At 38.4% G+C, this 19591-nt stretch overlaps 1 protein-coding gene across 1 annotated transcript in view; it reads right to left on the bottom strand.

The window, feature by feature from the left end:
• Window positions 1–19591, bottom strand: part of MYO3B (myosin IIIB) — a 376680-nt gene that overhangs the window by 78146 nt on the left and 278943 nt on the right. The window contains exons 31-32 of the mRNA XM_059395489.1: window positions 5771–5831; window positions 4799–4868 (exon numbers count right to left, since the gene is read on the bottom strand). Coding sequence (XP_059251472.1) covers window positions 4799–4868; window positions 5771–5831 — 131 coding nt within the window. The remainder of the gene's footprint in view (window positions 1–4798; window positions 4869–5770; window positions 5832–19591) is intronic.

Below are 19591 nucleotides of genomic sequence, written 5' to 3'. Positions count from 1 at the left end.
CTGAAAAAAATTAAGAAAAAGGTATTACTATAAGAGTACAGTATATAATACATATAACACACATTAAAGCATTAATCAACTACTTATGTTATCAATAAGGTCAACAGTACATTATGAGTAGTTAAATTTTTGATGCACCAAAAGTTAGACATGGATTTTTGACTGCGTAGTGGTCAGCACTCCTAACCCCTGTGTTGTTGAAGGGTCAGCTATAATTCTTTTTTATTTTATTCACAAAAGTATCTGTGCAAATTGGAAATTAAAACAACCAACCCAAAACTGATCTTTTAAAACAGTATAAGAAGTCCGAGAACAGGACAGTTCCTGGCACTTAGTAAGTATTAGTAATTGCTGAGTAAATAGATGAATAATAAATATAAGGACAAATATCTAAAGAATACATTTTAAACAGTAAAATCAGACCAAGCCTGTCTATATGCCTATCTGGTCTAATTAAATAATTTCACTGCTTGAATTAGTTGCAAAGTGATTCTTATTATGTACTTCCTAGGTATACTGTGCTTTCCTCTTCTATGTGAAGATGAGTCAGGCTCAGATGGGCAAATTAAGGACTACTTCTGAGACTCTCTGACTAAGGTGCTGAAGACAGCCTTTGTACAAGCCCCACATCGGTACACTTCTTTGCATGCCTGCCCTGAACAGAGCTGGCCTGACAGGAGCTTTAGATTTATTCCCCACCTTCCTCCATCCCCCACCCCACCAGACCACTCCATACAACAGTGAAGTTATTATCAGTCATTGGAAGTTACAAGGCTAACTTGTTGGATGTTAGTGGGGTTTTTTTATACTGAAAGATCACAATATTCTCGTTCAGTCTTTCATAGAAATATAGGTTGAAACAATGGGTAATTCAAGGCAAAAAATTAAACGCAAAAGTATAACTTGCTGAAATGTTTCTTACAGAATATACTCTTGTTTCTGCAGCTGATAACCTTGAAAACATATAATTGGAGAGCTTCTGCTCTTTGATCCATCTTTGCTACTTTCTACATAATGCATTTTCCTGCCTAAACCTTTTTCTTTCCCCCACTCAAAACAACAGCAACAAAATAAAACAGGTTGGATAACTTTAACCTGATCTAGTGGTATACTATCCTATATGGGGGTGACTAAGAGACATTAATTTTATTCCAGGATTATTAGAAGCACATTTTAAAACTTTTCTCTGCCTCATTCAAGAGCTTCGTTACATTCTTGCTTCCATTATATTTCATCACGGCTTTGGATGCTCAAGAATTCAGTTAGAAGATGTAGGGCTAGGGGCACCTGGGTGGCTCAGTGGGTTAAGCCTCTGCCTTCAGCTCAGGTCATGATCCCAGGGTCCTGGGATCGAGCCCTGCATCGGGCTCTCTGCTCAGCAGGGAGCCTGCTTCCTCCTCTCTCTGCCTGCCTCTTTGCCTACTTGTGATCTCTGTCTGTCAAATAAATAAATAAAATCTTAAAAAAAAAAAAAAAAGATGTAGGCTAGGCTGTGAGGAGAGAATACAGAAATGAAAAGATAAAATCCCAGAGAGTTTAAAATCTAGTAGATGAATGAAAATATAATGTAAGGCAGGATGTGATAAGTACTAAAAGAAGAGTCAAGGGAGTCTTGACTCCCTTGAACTATGGGGAATCAAGAATGGAGAGGACCAGGGAGAATGAGTGGCTCAGTCAGTTAAGCATCCTAATCTAACTCTTGATTTTGGCTCAGGTCATGATCTCAGGGTCGTGAGATTGAGCTCTGCATTGGGCTGTGTGCCAGGCATGGAGCATGCTTAAGATTCTCTCTTTCCCTCTTCCTCTGACTCTCTCTCCCTCTTCCTCTCAACTCATGTTCTTTAAAAAAAAAAAAAAAAAAAAAAAAGAATGGGAAGGACTGAAAGTGAACAGGAAGAAGGATAGATGAGGCAGAGGGCACTGTGTGAGCCATGTCACAGAGGAGAGGAAGGACATACTAGGTATGCTTGGAGAACAGAGAACAGTTTGGATATTATGAAGCAAAGAATGAGGAAGAAAGATCAGTGGAAGATAGAGCTAGAAAGGAAGTTTAAGACCATACCAGAGATAGCCTTGAATGTCACACCGAGAAATTTAGAGCTGATGCTGAAGCAATGGGGAGCCATGGAGGAATATGGAGGAAGGGAATGTTAGTATCAGAGTATGCTTTAGAAAATCTCCTCAGGGGGTGCCTGGGTGGCTCAGTGGGTTAAGCCTCTGCCTTCAGCTCAGGTCACAGTCTCAGGGTCCTGGGATTGAGCCCCCAATCTGGCTTTCTGCACAGTGGGGAACCTGCTTCCTCCTCTCTCTCTGCCTGCCTCTCTGCCTACTTGTGTTTTCTGTCTGTCAAATAAATAAAAGAAAAAAAAAAAGAAAAAAATCTCCTCAGATATCTGTGCAGAAGATAAGTTGAAGGAGGAAAAGAATGGAAGCAGGAAGACTACTTTGGATGCTATTTACAAGAGTGTAAGGAGAAGTAATGGTGATAGTGGCAAACCCAAGAGAAAACCATCCAGATTGGAGGGAAAAAACAAGTGTGACAGGAAAGTGCATCTGAGCCACTTATAGTAAGTCAGATGTGTAGCTTTTTAGTGAGCTTGACTTTGGAAATACTTCCCTAAAGACCAAGAAAGATGATTATAATCCAACAAATCTCTTTAATAGTTAACTCAAAATACAATATATTTTTACTTCCTATAGACTCCTACCAAAATTTAGTGCCTTACAATAAGAACTGTATTTCTCTGTTTTTCATACTTATAGATTAAATTTGCATTTATATAATATCAATAGCAATGAGTACAACAGCAACAGCTGAAATAATGTACCTTGTCATGAACCAGACACCATGCTGTGCTCTTTGCTTGTACTACCAGCTCATTGGATCCTGAGGATAACCCCTCAGCTATGAATTACCATTTCCTCATTTGATATGTGTAAGTACTGAGATAGGGATTTGTTTCATAACTCAGTTAATACTACACAGGAGAACAGAGATTTGAATCCAGGCAGATCTCATTCTAGAATCTGTGCCTTTGGCTACTCAATCATACTTAAAATTTTTCTTTTTACATATATTTTAAAATAGAATGTCAAAAGTGAACTAAGATTGGATGGGAGAAATCGAAAACAAACAGCAAGATGGTAAGATTTAAGGCAAAAATACATCAATAATCACATTAAATATAAATGGTCTAAACAATACAATTAAAAGGTAAAGATTGTCTGTTTGGATAGAGACAAATGCCAACCAAATTCTTGCATAATGGATTCTGCTCTACCACACTGTCTTTTCCCTAAATTTCCCTCTTTTTTTGTACTACTCCTATCCCTACCTCATTGTGGCCTTATTCCTGAACACCATCTGGCTGTGTGGGAACACTGAACACTGTGGGGCTAATATTCCCTTTGATAGATTTATCATTTTCTGCATACCCATTTAAAAGGCTCTGCTATAGTACACTCATCCTCTCTTGTCTCTCTCCAAGAGCCTAAGTTCCATATAGACTGAAGTCCTAACACACTTATTGTACATTCTTCACTTCATATTGTACTACTTTGTTACTAAAAAACAGGCTAAGAAGAAATTTGGAGAGACCTGAGAATTTATTGGATATTCCAGAAAAATAGGTGAAGTCAATACTGAGTGTAATGTCAGTATTTTAAGCTGAAAAAGTTTCTTTCTTTGGAAGATCCACATTGCTTTTAGTATCTTCTGGTTCTTAAGTATTTCTTACAATAATGCTTCTATTTTATCTTCCAGAAGTACACATAAACCACACATTATAGCCACACATAAACCCCAAACTAACTTTCACCATATTCTGAAGCAAAAAATTTAGAAAGGGGGCCATAAATTGCTATTTCCCAAAGGAGTGTGGCAAGATGTGTGTACTCTTGCTGAAAGAATTGCCAAATGTATTGCCAAAAGAGCAGAACTACTCTCTAAATCCATATTCTTTACAAGCCCTAGATTTTGACCCAAAATGATCTGTTCCACTGGACGCTGACCAGTTGTCTGTCTTTCCTTTGACAAAATGAAATTGCGAGGCAGTTTCCTAATTTGAGGCTCTTAACAGGTTAAGGGAAATAATGGTCTTTGATATTCTCTTTCTTCCCTCAGAGAAGTAAACTTGAGTGGCATGAGGAGGCAGTAAATGGGTACCTTTATTTTTATTTTTATTTTTTTAAGATTTTATTTATTTATTTGACAGAGAGAAGGAGAGCACAAGCAGATGGGGTGGAAGGCAGAAGCAGAAGAAGATTCCCTGCTCACTCGGCAGGGATCCTGATGCAGGGCTTGATCCCAGAACTCTGGGTCCATGACCTAGGCCAAAGGCAATCTCCCAACCAAGCCATCCAGGCTCTCTATGGCTATTTTTTTTAATAGATTTTATTTATTTATTTGACAGAGAGAGAGAAATCACGAGTAGGCAGAGAGGTAGGCGGGTGGGGGGAGGCAGGGGGGAACAAGCTCCCCCCTGAGCAGAGAGCCTGCTACGGGGCTCAACCCCAGGTCATGAGATCATGAGATCATGACCTGAGCTGAAGGCAGAGGTCCAACCCACTGAGCCACTCAGGTGTCCCATGGCTACTTTTAATACATGTTTTGCTTCCAGCCTTAAAGGCTGCACAAACCTGAATTTTTCGCTAACATTAAGTCATATTACTGAGTCCTACTTTTTAGATAGTCCTGCCTAACCAACTCATCAAAAAATACACAAGTATGCAAAAGAGAGAAGCAGCATGCAATTCAAAATGTTCTTACCAAGCTTTGTAGGGGCTCCTTTTGAGGGACTTGGTCCTGGGCAACCTGGGGCAGCATGGCATGTCCGAGAAGATAGCAGATCAGTCCCAGAAATGGAGTGCTTCGCAAAGAAGAAGAAGCAGCGTCAAGGACATAGCTTCCATTTAACTAAGGGACCTTTAACCCTGATGATATGTGGAAAAAGCTAAGTATATTTGGGTCATGTGAGTTGCCCCTGTCTTGCATGAGAATTGAGTGGAGGTCCTCTCCTTGGGACAATTAGTAGCAGAGTCTCAGCACCTTTTGCTTAATTCATTTATTTCTTCCCCTGAACAAGTCAACTTAGCCCTCTCTTAAATTAATTATAGTCCAGAATATAAAAAACAGCTATGTGCTGATTTTCTCCTATACTTAATTTTTATCCCTAAGAAAGAAAAAAGAAAACCTATAGGAAGGTATTAATCTACTTAACATTTCTAAGTACATCATCCAAAGGATTTTGTTTTTTTAATCTTACATATGCTCAGCAGAGTTACTGGCAAAAACTGTACATTTTCTTCATTTCATCCTTTCAACATCAAATAGTAGGCAGCAAAAATTGGATCAGACTTCAAAGCCTGCTGTGGGCTCCAAGTCACAGAGAGATGCCTCCATTTCACATATTGAATTCGAGCAGGATATCAAAGTGCTACCAAAGAACCTCGGGTCCTTACTCAAAAAGAGGCTCTAACATCTGTAGAGAGTGGAGTGCACAGACAAATCACCTCAGGGAGCAGCTAGCATTTATTCTCAGCAGCAAATTTCCAGGCTTTTGATTCTCTCTTCACTGTACCTCCCTGTCTCTCTGCTGAACCAAAGCTCTTTAGCAAGCTGGGCTTTTGTCTCAAAGACTTCAAAATATGACTAACAGTTTCATGTTTGGATGACCTGACCAAGCAGCCACAGACAGGCTTCACAACCATCGACTTGGACAAGTCTGAAATAAAGATACACGGTCATTTTGGAATCAAGGTGTCCAGCTACCTTATTTGAATGTCCTGCGGAGACATCACACCCTTTTGGAGAACACTGGGTTTGTGGATGCCTAAAAAGAAAAATAATCATTTTTAAAAGACCTGAAATCATGTTTTAAGAACTTAAAGAGGATTGCTTTCCTCCAAAGAGGTATCAGAACATACTATGTTCCCATTATTTTCCATTCTGGTCCTCAATTAAAAGGACATGGTCAACTGAAGAAAATGCATCCTACTAAGTATTACTGCTATAGTCCTAGTCAGCCTGAGGTTCTAAGACTGTAGTAGCTGCCCTTTTTAAAGTTGTATGATACAATTTAGTTCACTATTGGGCTTTCACAGACTTTACCAAGAAGTCAACAAAACTGATGCTAAGTTTGTACTTCCCAGCCAGCACACTGTAATCAAATTGTTAGATAATTCAAAATAAATTCTGTAGTCAAATAAGTATGGGAAATACTGAGTTGTACAGTTAAGAGGCTTTCTCAGTTCAGGAATAATCTTTTACTATCACAACATTCATTTATGGATTCCTAAAGGCAGGGTTGGAGGGTGGGTTTAGTTTCTCAAACTAATTTGATCAAGCAATTTAAAAAATGATAATCTACAAACACCTATTAAAATACTAATGTTTTATGGAATAAAGTTTGGAAAAACCAATTGTACTGTATCCCTAATTTCTAGTAATTGAAAGCCATTGTATAAAAGTGTGGTAATTATTACTCACTGTTAAAATATGAGCTGGCCCTTTCAGATAGAACCCAGCAGAGTGCAAAGCACTGACTAGGGGAAAAGAAATCTGGGTTCTAATTCCTGTGTCAAGATCCCTGGTCTCTCTCTCTCTCTCTCTCTCTCACACACACACACACACAGACTGGGGATATTTCTACAGTATTCTGGTTTCTAATTTTCATCATCTGTAAAATGAAGGGATTGAGATAAACCATTCCTAAGGTATCTTCTAGTTCTATATTAAAAATTGTATTCTCTATTGAAACTGATAAATTCATTTTCTGTATTTTCTATGAACAGTTCATGGATAATACCTTCAAAATACATCCATATGGAGAGTATAAGCAATATCTCATTTAAAAAATATCACATCATGGGACGCCTGGGTGGCTCAGTTGGTTAAGCAGCTGCTTTCGGCTCAGGTCATGATCCCAGCGTCCTGGGATCGAGTCCCGCATCGGGCTCCTTGCTCGGCAGGGAGTCTGCTTCTCCCTCTGCCTCTGCCTGCCATTCTGTCTGCCTGTGTTCGCTCTCTCTCCCTCTCTCTCTCTGACAAATAAATAAATAAATCTTTAAAAAAAAAATATATCACATCAGTACCTGGAAACAGGAGACTATAATGATGCACTTATTTGTGTACATATTTGTTTATCATATGTCTCCCACTATGGAATGTACATTCCAAGAAGGCAGGGATCGGAGCTGCTTTATTCTATACTCTCCATCAGCACCTAACCCTAGGAGCTGGTATGTTGCAAAGTGCTCAATAAATATTTGACAAGTTGAATGAATAAAAGAATGATTAGTAGATCCTCAAATATGAAGATCAGCAAGAATACCCTTAACATTAACATTAAATAAATGAGCTTTTATTTATTTATGTATTTATCCCCCTCCCTTTTTAAATTGACATATAACGTATTGTTTCAGGGGTATAGGTCTGTGAATCATCAGTCTTACACAATTCACAACACTCACCATAGCACATAATGAGCTTTTAAATAACACTTCATATTTTAAAAAATGCTTTTATAATCTAATGAGAATTTCACAACCATTTGAGCTAAGTGCTTTAATTGTTCCTATTATATAGATGAAGAAACTGTAGTTCAGAGAGGGTAAGGAACTTGGCTAGGGACCAGGTTACTACCTGGCAGAGCTAAAACACTGACCCCTTTTGGTCTGACTTCAAATCCTTTGTCCTCTGAAACTTGACACCCTCTATACCTTTTGGTTTCTGTGCATCAGACCAAGGAACTCATTCCTGTCAGCCTAGGCAAGTCCCAATGGTTCTGGGACACCTAAATGACAGATGGACTCTGAGGTCCTCGAGGAGTGAGTCCTGGAAAGGTTTGAAGACAATCGAAGGAAGAGAGGTTAGCTGTCACATTACTATGGGCTTTCTAATTTCTACCCTACAAGCCCCAACATGGAAATGAAACCTCTTAAGAACTCTGCTCACTTGTATGGCTTTGTAGGATCCAAAAGCCAGGGGCAGACATCTTCCAACTCTCCGCTGAGGGTCAGCTCAGCAGTCTGAGCCCCTCCTCGTTCAAGCCCTTGGGAGAATCTAAGGCAGCTCAATACAACGTTTATATGTATTACTTTGGTTTTATAAAAGCAAGGATGGGATGGGTAGTAATGATAGGCAAACAGATTAGAAAACACCTGATTTAAGCAAATACTTGACTAAAGCAGATTTCTTTTTTTTTTTTTTTTTAAGATTTATTTATTTATTTATTCGACAGGCATAGATCACAAGTAGGCAGAGAGGCAGGCAGAGAGAGAGAGAGGTGGAAGCAGGCTCCCTGCTGAGCAGAGAGCCCGACACGGGGCCTGATCCCAGGATGCCAGGATCACGACCCGAGCCGAAGGCAGAGGCCCCAACCCATTGAGCCACCCAGGTGCCCAAACTAAAGCAGATTTCTTTCTCAAGAGGCTTTCCAGAACCTTTAGCTTAATGCCATGCACAGTGAAACTCCACCAGTAGAAAACAACACACAGCATTTCCCAGATGTAATCTTAGAGTGGCACCCTTCTCCCAGGGAATATGTTGGGGGCCTACTGGTTCCTATAACATGCCTTAGGAAATTCTAATCTGAGCAGCCCTTATTTGAAACAAATCCCAATCTGCTATTATGGGCCACCTAGGTAGTTAAGCCTGTTGTGTCTGCCTTGGCTCAGGTTGTGATCCTAGGATCCTGGGATTGAGCCCCTCATCAGGCTCCCTGCTCAGAGGGAGTCTATTTCTCCCTCTCCCTCTGAACCTCCCCCTGCTCGTGCATGTACTCTCTCTCTCAAATAAATAAAATCTTTTTAAAAAATAAAATAAAAAATGGTATAGTTTTCTTCAAAAGTCTAACTGCCTCAACTCCTTTGCAGCAATTTATCTGATATTTTGTCATCTGCTTCAAGGACTTGAGACTGGCAGTCAATGATAATGCTCCATAAGCTGTCACTTAATGAAACAAGTAACAAGCACAATAATAAGGAAAATCACAATAATAAAAAATAACCAATGCTTATTGTATGCATATATCTCACCAGGCATCGGTCAAAGAATGGATACATGGTCATTTCATATAACACTTCTAACAGCCATGTGAATTGGTTATATTTTTATACCCATTTTACAGGTGAGGGAATCAAGGATCAAGAAACTAATGACTTGGTTCATATCATAACTAGTGCATAAATAGTGCACCACAATTTGACAAAGTACAACATCCATTCATAACAAAAACCTCAACAAATTAGGTTGAGAGGGAACATACATCAACATAATACAGGTTATACATATGAAGAACCCACAGCTAGTACCATCCTCAATGGGCGAAAAACTGAGAGCTTTCACCTAAGGTCATGAACAAGACATGGATGTTCACTCTCACCACTTGAATTCAACATACTACTAGAAATCCTAGCCATTGCAATCAGTCAACAAAGAAATAAAAGGTATCCAAATTGGAAAGGAAGAAGTAAAACTTTTCATTATTTGCAGATTACATGATACTATATATAGAAAACCTGAAAGATTCTTAAAAACAAAACAAAACAAAAAAAACAAAACACCTGCTAGCACTGATAAACTCAGTAAAGTCACAGGATACAAAATCAATGTTCAGAAATCTGTGACACCTCTATACACCACTAATGAAGCAGCAGAAAGAGAAATTAAGAAACCAATCCCATTTACAATTGTACCAAAAATAATGATACCTAGGAATAAACTTAACGAAAGAGGTAAAAGACCTATACTCTGAAAACTATAAAACACTGATGAAAGAAAGTGAAGATGACAAAAGAAATGGAAAGACATTTCTATGCCCATGGATTGGAAGAGCAAATATTGTTAAAGTCTCTATACTACACAAAGAAACTATACATTTAATTCAATTCCTATCAAAATGCCAACAACATTTTCCACACAACTAGACCAAATAATCTAAAATTTATATGGAACCCCAAAAGACCCTGAATAGCCAAAGCAATCTTGAACAAGAAAAGCGAAGGTGGAGACATCACAATTCTGGATTTCAAGTTATATTACAAAGCTATAGTGATTGAAACAGTATGATACAGGAATAAAAACAGACATGGAGACCAATGGAACAGAGTAGAAAACCCAGAAATGAACCCATAACTATCTGATCAATTAATCTTTGACAAAGAAGGAAAGAGTATCCAACAGAAAAAGGACAATTTCTTCAACAAATGGTGTTGAGAAAACTGGACAGTAACATGTGGAAAAGAAACTGGACCACTTTCTTACACCATAAACAAAAATAAATTCAAAGTGGGTTAAAGACCTAATTGTAAGACTTGAAACCATAAAAGTCCTGGAAGAGAACACAGGCAGTAACCTTTTTTGACACTGGGCATAGCAACTTTTTTCTAGATATGTCTCCTAAGGCAAAAGAAATGAAATAAAAAATAAACTACTGCGACTACATCAAAATAAAATGCTTCTGCCCAGCAAAGGAAACAATCAATAAAACTAAAAGACAACTTACAGAATGGGAGACTATATCTACAAATGACATGTCCAATAAAAGATTAGTATCCAAAATATACAAAGAAGTTACACAACTCAACACTCAAAAAACAAATAATCCAATTAAAAATGGGCAAAAGACATGAACTGACATTTCTCCAAAGAAGACATCCAGGTAGCCAACAGACACATGGAAAGATGTTCATTATCATTTAACATCAGGGAAATGCAAATCAAAACTACAATGAGATATCATCTCACACCTGTCAGAATGGCTAAAATCAAAAACAAGAAATAGCAAGTGTTGGCAAGGATGTGGAGAAACAGGATCTCTCCTGTACTATTGGTGGGAATGCAACCTGGTACAGCCACAGTGGAAAACAGTATGAAGGCTCCTCAGAAAGTTAAAAATAGAACTACTCTACAATCTAGCAATTACACTACTGGGTATTTGCCCCCAAAATACATAAACAACAATTCAAAGGGATATGTGCATCCCTATCTTTATCGCAACTTTATTTATAATAGTGAAATTATGGATGCACTTGTTCATCAACACATAAATGGATAAAGACAATTTGGTGTCTATACATAATGGGCTATTACTCAGCTATAAAGAAGAATGAAACTTTGCCATTTGCAAGGACGTGGATAGAACTAAAGAGTATATACTAAGCAACCTAAGTCAGAGAAAGAAATACCATATGATTTCAGTCACATGAAGAATTTAAGAAATAAAATAAATGAGCAAAGGAAAAAAAAAGAGGGAGAGAGAGAAGAAACAGACTCTTAACTATAGAGAACAAACTGATAGTTATCAGAGGGGAGGTGGGTGGGGGGATGGGTTAAAGAGGTGATGGGATTAAGGAGGGCACTTGTCCTAATGAGCACAGGTGATGTATGGAATTGTTGAATTAAAATATTGTACGCCTGAAACTAAAACAACACTGTATTTTAACTAACCAGAATTAAACTAAAAACGTTAAAAAACAGCACAGCATAAAACCTGCTGACATAGAAAAAGGGATTCCAAAGGGAAATTATTGAATTAGGCAAGGATTATCAAGAGCTCATTAGACCTTCTGAGAAATGCTTGATAGTTAATGGGACAGTCCTATGCTGCCAAAGCACCTCCACACTGAGTCCGAAGATTAATTGGTCAGGAGAGCAAGGTAAGGGTACATCTTAATCCAGCACTAGTTTTAGCACCACTAATGCCTAGACAACATTGTCTTGTGGTGTGAGGCAATGTGAAGTATTTGACAATTATATTTTTTGTTTCAGTCAAAAACATTTAACTTGAATGTAATCAAAGCTTTCAATCTTCCAGTTTACCTAGAACACAGGGTATCTAGGGATACGCTAAGACCACAAAGAATCAAACAAATAGAGAAGGTGAGCTATAATTAGCTCAGTCTCTTAAAAAGTCAATGTGATGAGAAAGTGAGTATTCTCTATTAAATGAGATTTAGGGACATAACAACTCAATGCAAGGTAATGACCTGAACAGGATCCTGGCCTGGACAAAGAGGTATAGGGGACATTTTCAGGACAGCTGGAAATTTGACAATGAATGGGCATTAGATGATATTAAGGAATTATTCATTTTTATTTATTTCATTTTTTTAAGGAGGCTCCATGCCCAATGTGGGACTTGAATTCACAACCCCCACGAACAAGAGTTGCGTGTTCTACTGACTGAGCCAGCCAGGTGCCCCAGGACTTAATCATTTTTAAAGTGTGAGATTATTTTGAATCTGTAGGAAAACTAAAAAATACAATACTATCCTCAGCCTCCATTAGGAATCACATGCTAAACAGCAGAATTAGTGACTATGTCTATCTATCTATTTATATGTAGATAGACATATATCTACCTACATATGATGCTCTGCATATTCCAAGGGCTCCTCTAGCCTCTCAGAATCCATGACTAACGTCTTAAGCAGATTGCCTCCAGGGCTTAGCCCCTCTGCTGCTTTGCTGCCATCAGTTCACTCAGCTGTGTGTTCTTGGGGAGACAGAAAAAATCTCACTCCTCAATGACAGTGCTTCTGCTGGGCATCTTCCCTGGAAAAGTCCCCCCAAACAAAACTCACATAGAATTCTTTCTTAAAGAATGTGACTGGATGAGAAGTCAGGTGCCGGCTGGCTCAAGGGAGTGGGGCTGCTGAGAATGCCCTACCATTTCTCTTCTACAGCAAGGATGCATGAGGCCAGCTGGCTTTGTCATGCTGGGCTGGCAGCATTCAGTGAAGTCACCACGCTCCCAAACTGGGTCTCTGCTTTCATAGGCTCCAAAATTCAGTCTGCCAGTTCTCTGAGAGGTGATGATTTTTTTAGAGTGGAGTTGTATGAGTTGTATTAACCAAACTCAGAAGAGTCATGTTTGGAAAGTAGAATGCCAGCGTGTGATTTTACAGTGTGTGGTATAATCTGGACCATACTCTCCCCTTCACTAGTTGGCTGAAATAATCTGGAGACAGATTTATGCATTAGAATTAAAACAAAAGAAGCAGAGTACTCTTTGAGCACTGATCAATTAATCTAGTCTTGTAACTGACCTTTTTTCTACTTTTGGGTTAGAATCAGTAACTTTTTTCCTGGGTGGGAGTAGAGACACACTAGTCACACTCTGACCCTCTATTTTATAAACTTCATTTACATTTCTTTTTGCAGTTTTTATTAACGTTGGTGAAATCTGCAAGATTATGTCTTACTTTTATCAATTATAATTTAGAATGGCTGGTAGACAAATGAAAAAATCCATTAGTCGTTCATACTTGAAAGCACATTCTAATTTCAAAACAGGATAGGTCGCTGCTAATTCATTGTGGGTTGATTTCTGTTAGCTTCCTGCTGTCTCTAGATTTGGGAGTAGTTCTCATCGTAAATTCGTGTCATCCATGACAGCCCTGGGAGAAAGGCTAATCAGCATAACCAAGCAAATTTGTTCCTGCTTCTTTGATAGCCCTGAAAAAAGAATCTGTTGTATATGGAGCTCTTAATAAGAAGAGGCCAATTTTTTGTTCCCAAGCAGCAGCAGCCAATCCACCCTCCAGAATATATGCTCAGACCAAGATATTTTAATATTGTAAGATCCGCATGAATCTTGAGGGAGGCACATTTCAGACAAATAAGTCATGGAAATTACCATGAAGGATAATAGAAAACATAAACATCTTTGCAAATGGTTTCAATTAAGTTCAAGGTAAGGTAAATAAAGACATTTAAAACATGACATCAGAGCGAAGGACACTGTCCTTTGTAAAAGATCCTGTGCTGACCTGAGTGTTAACAGGACTTCGATACAAAGTGGCCACAGATCGAACCTCAACTGGCCACTCTAGCATTCTTATTTAGTTCTTACATGGCACCTGAACATTGTGAGGGTTGTGGGTGTACTAGATCCAAATCTCCCCGTATTGTCACCGTGCATCTACTCCTCCCAAATCTGTGTCAGCTAGATATTCACTGCATATTCTCCTTACTGCTTGTATTTGTTTAAACAGCTCTGAAGACACAGAGGATTGGAAGACAAAATGTTCTACAAAGAACACAAATTATCACATTAAGTTTAAAGGTACCCAGAATGTGTAAGATAATGCATATTGTATTATAAAACTTAAAAAGCTAGGATTTCTAGAATGCTTTTGTGTTGTTTGTTTAAGATTTATTTACCTAGTTGAGAGAGATAGAGGAGGGAAGGGGCAGAAGGAGAGAGAAACATTAGCAGACTCTGTGCTGAATGCAGAGCCTGATGTGGGTCTCCATCCCACAACCCTGAGATAACAACCTGAGCTGAAACCCAGAGTCAGATGCTTAACAGACTGAGCAACCCAGGAGCCCCTACAATGCTTTTGTTTGCTCTTCACCACCATCACAACACATCAGCATTTGCCAAGCCCCCACTGAACCTCCTCAGGGCTGTAGTCATACTTCTGTGCTTTTTCCTGGAATCATGTCTCCTGTCTGGCCATTGCACCTTCACACTTTAGCTTGGGTGTCCACTCCTGAGAAGAGCCTTTTCTGCCCACCCTGGCCACCTCTTCCACTCTGGGCCGAGTTGGAGCCTCCCGGTACATTCCACAATCTACTGAGCACAACCACACTGAAAACTTGGTGCAGTAACTAACCCATCTGCTGCCACATCCTGACCAATGAAAAGGGTCTGCAGATCAACTACTGACTGTCAGCTTTATCACATTCTGATTAAGGGAGGGAGAGCAAAGAACAAGCACTTGGTTTTTGAGATAGCAGAGGTGTTCCTATTGCTGTGTTCATCAGTTTTGTCTTTTCTTCTTTATATTTTAGTACTGAAAATGCTCCAAATTCCCAAAAGGTCTGAATATTCACCCATCACTAATCAATGAAAGTGGAGTAATCTTTGACTTTCTCCCCAAAGTAAACGACTAAAAGAACGGGTGGCAAAATGTTTCCTTTTTCTTTCTCTGATTTAAAAAGGTTTTTTTTCTGATAAAAAAAAGTCATGTATTTATTGTTGTACTATCTAAAATAGATACTCAAGGAGAAGAAAATTAAGCTCAGGATGTTTCCCATATACAGGTATAACTCCTGTTAATATCTTGCTATGTATCTTTTCAATTGTTTTTCTATGCATATAATATACATTTTAAAAAACAAAGGCTTATGATATGTTTGCCATTTTAACTTCCATTTGGTAGTTACAAGCATCTTTTGATGTCTTTTGTGTAATATGCACATATGTAAATATGCATGTAAGTCATATTTATGGCTTTATAGTATTATATTGGGCAATTATCATAAATGATTCAATTAATCTCTTATTTTTAGAAATTTGCTTCTAATTTATGATATTATCAATAATGGATCGTGAATTATTCTGTGCATATAATTATGAATACTCATGTAATTATTTTCTTGGATGAATCTTAATTGATGCAGTTGGGTCAAAGGGTAAACAAATTCTTTACCTGTTTGTTTTTTTAAAAGATTTTATTTATTTATTGGACAGACAGGGATCATAAGTAGGCAGAGAAGCTGGCAGAGAGAGAGAGAGAAGGAAGCAGACTCTCCACAGAGCAGAGAGCCCAATCAAAGTGGGGCTTGATCCCAGGACCCGGGGATCATGACCTGAGCCGAAGGCAGAGGCTCTAACCCACTGAGCCACCCAGGCACCCCTTCTTTACCTGTTTTAAAACTTTTGAATTATATGACCAAAATCTTCTCTAAAAGGCAACAATAGCTAACATTCATACTTGAAAACTATGAAAGGACCCACTTCCCATATATCATCAATACTGGGGATTATCAGTCTTTTTAATCTTTGCTTACCTCTTTAGCCAAAAAAATCGGGAGGTGTACCTCATTATTAGTTTAACTGGGATACTTTAGGAATTTGTTGATTCTTAAAGAAGGAAAACATTATTCTTGGGCTTTGGTATATAACATGAAGGAAACACAAAGAATACAGAAGAAGTGAAAACAAAGAACAATCATACAAAAATAAGATCACCAGTATTGCAGGGAAGAAGGGAAACAAGAAAGAATGATCACAGCTTTTGTATTGTTTTTCATTAGGTTTGGCTACTTGGTAGCTTTCATAAAGATTTTGAAGGCATGCCCTGTATCTCAGTATCCCAACCGGTATCACCGCTGAATAAGTTGAATATGTAAGTTACTTAAATAGATCGGTATTTGTTTGTTCTTAGACACATAATTATGTTAAGTTTTAGAATATGGCTCAAGGACAAATTCATCAAAAGGACTAAAAAAACCTGATACATGTTTCATAATGCCACTGCTCGAAGTTAGCACTACTAGTTAGATGTATGTACTTATGCTAATTTCCCAAGTCACACTGAGTCCTTTAAATTTGATATGTTTGCCTCATTGCTTTGCCCCAACCATAAGCCCAGACAGCCTTAATTTGCCAGTTCTTGTATTCTTATTTCTTTTTTTTCTCCTTTACTACTTTATGGCAGGCAGCTGTCATGCCTTTTTTCATTCTGCTGAGAATGCTTCCCTTATTGGAAAAAAGGACATTGAACTAAGAGCCCTTAAAATAACCCATACTTAAAGTAACCCATAAAACTTACTTCAGTTCTTTGTCAGCAACCAAGGGAGCTAAGAGAAAACCGGCCTCAGACCCAGGGATGGGATTCAGATGCTGTAGTGAGGAGGAACACTGTGACCTGAAGAAATGCAGCCATGGGCTGAACACACTTTACCGTGCTGAGACTCTGACCGGATCATCTTGTTTAATCCTCGTGTCAGGGCCAGCAGCCTAGGTCCTACTAGGGTCCCCTCTTCACAGATGAAGCTTGGGTTGATTGAATAATCTGCACAGGTGGCATCCAGACATCCTGTTCCAAACTCAAATCAGCAGCCTCCAGGACCTATTTTTTTTTTTTAATTGGACTCTTTCAGATAGTCCCACAATCATATTTGGGATATCAAATGTTGCTTAGAGTGACTAATATTTAATTCTAGAAAACTTTCCAGGGAGTAGATTAAATTAAGTCCAACTCCATCTAGAGATACAACTTGATCCCTGACCTGCTGACCTTTTATTTACCTTGTATCCATGGATTAACGTTAAGATAATGTACACTGTATCACAGTCAAGATTCTAATTCGGTGGAAAGACTTCTTAAGATTCTGTATAGTTATAAATACAACATACATTACAAGGGCAATAAGAGGTCGTCAATGACCTCCCAGACATCATTCATTCGTTCCACAAATATTTATTGAGTACCTTTGTCTCTTGCTATTATTGGGGCTACTGCAATAACAAGGAAATCTAAGATTCCTATCCTCTTAAGAACCTACATTCAAGTGGGGGAAGCAGACAATGAAAGAAAGAAAGAAGTAAATATGCCAGCACATTAAACAGAAATGCCAAAGAAAATTGAAGCAAGAAAGGGGCATAAGAAGCGTTGGAGGCAGGTCTGCAATTTTAGATTGAATGGCTATAGTAGATGATATCTGAATAAAGCCCTTAATAAATAAATAGGAATTGATGTCTTTGGATATGTTTTCAAGAGAAAGCTCCTATAGGTTAAAAAAAATTACATGTTACAGCATGTAGAGGCCAGAAGGCTACTGTAAACACTGGTAATATTTAGCAACACACTTTATGATATATATTTATAATATACATGTACATATTCATGACATATTAGTTCCAGAGCACTTGGGCTGGTGCTAAAACACACCCACCTAATGGTCTATTTTGAATTTTAAGTATATAACAAATAATTTTTTTAGTATAAGTTTTTTCAAATATTTCATGGGGCATACACTAAAAAAAATTTTATATAAAATTCAGATTTAAGCGAACATCCTGCATTTTTATTTGCTAAATATGGCAACTCTAACTCAGGCAAATCAGTACCTTCTTCATCAGGAAAATATGAAAAAAAATTCTTGCCAAACTGAAGGTGTTTTTAGGCAGAATGAAATGTAAATATAAGACAAAAGGATTTTAGAAGAATCGGGAGATATATGTATGGTCAGAATTTAGAAACACACACATAGCAAGGTGTTATATTAGTCTTTATAATTCTGTACTTTGGAGAGACAAGTCCCTCAATGGGGAAACTTCAGGCTTGACAGAAGGGAGAAGGATAATGACAGGTATCTGGGGTGGCTTCCTTTCTGGAACCTCTGTCTCTACTTTGGGTGGGGTCACAAGGTGACTTGTGGGTTGAGTTAATTTTGAGTTACAGTTCTAGCACTTTGAAGACTGAATTAGGCCAGGGCACAGACTCATGGAAACAAAGGAAACTTCACACGTTTTCATGCTGTACGTGGCATAACTGAGGCCTGAAAGGCTGACGTGACTTATTCAATTCAAGAAGAGCAAGAGACAAGTCTAACATCCACATCCTTTGCTTGATGCTCTCGTCACCAGTACACTCCCCAAAGAGAATATTTAACCCAGTTTTCCTCTTTGAATTCTGGAAGCAAGGCTCGGCTCAGAGAATGAGAAGCAAAAAATCCTGAAATTAAGTGCATGATGAGCATGGTCTTAATGATAGGCCCAAAGACAGATGAGGGAGGGGGCAGGGGATGGGGAGGAACAGTTCAGGGAATTAAAATAAAAAACAGGTGAAAAAGCCTCAATAAGAGTGTGGCAGTCAGCAGTGTCACAGTGGGGAAGCTCAAGGACAGACAGCATGCAGGGCAATGCTGTCGTGAAGACACATTTTGGTCTGGATTGAGAGAAAGTGGGATCTAAAGAGAAAGTGGCTGATGAAGTGCCCAGCCAAAGAACAGGAAGCAGCCCTGACTTGATTTTTTTAAATTTTAACTTTTTATTTTGACTTAATTTCATATTTATAGTAAAGATGAAAGAACAACAGAAGTGATTCTGTATATTCCCGAGCAGATTCTCCAAATATTAGCAATGTACACATTTGCCATATCCGCTCTCCTCTCTTTTCTCTTGGTACATGTATACTGATATCTCATATACACAAAAAAATACATATTTTTTTCTGAACTATTTCAGAGTCAGTTGGATCTGATGTTCTTTTATCCCTAAATACTTCAGTGCATGCTTCTTAAAAGCAAGGGCACTCTCACATATGACCATAGTACAGTAACCAAAAAATCAAGAAATTAACATTAATACATTCTATCATCCAGTGTATAGAACATTCAGACTTTGCCATCTGTCCCAACATCTTCCTCTACAGAAAAGAAAAATTCCGGACCATACACTATAATCAGTTGTCATGTTTCTCTAGTCTCCTTTCATCTGGAACAGGTTCCTCATCGTCCTTTGTCTTTCATTTGGAAGCCTACAGGTTAGTAATTTTGGAAGAGGTCTGTTTGTCTGCTGTTTCTCCATGAGATTCAGGTTATGTACATTTGTCAGGAAATCCACAGGAGTGAGGTTGTGTTCTCCTCAGTGCATTGTATCAGGAGGCACATGCTGTTAATTTGTCCAGTTATAGGCGATGCTAACTTTCACCATTTGGCTAAAGCACTGTCTCCCAGGTCACCCCCCACCCTACTGTAATTGCTAAGTATCTCATGGAAATTTCCTCAGGGAGTATGTGAAAAGCTTGTTATTCCTTAAACTTTCATCTACAGGTTTTAGCACCCACTGAT

Source organism: Mustela nigripes, chromosome 3, assembly GCF_022355385.1.
Source record: "Mustela nigripes isolate SB6536 chromosome 3, MUSNIG.SB6536, whole genome shotgun sequence".
Classification (NCBI taxonomy): Eukaryota; Metazoa; Chordata; class Mammalia; order Carnivora; family Mustelidae; genus Mustela; species Mustela nigripes.
The sequence above is the reverse complement of the archived record's forward strand: the minus strand, read 5'-3'. Positions and strand labels throughout refer to the sequence as shown.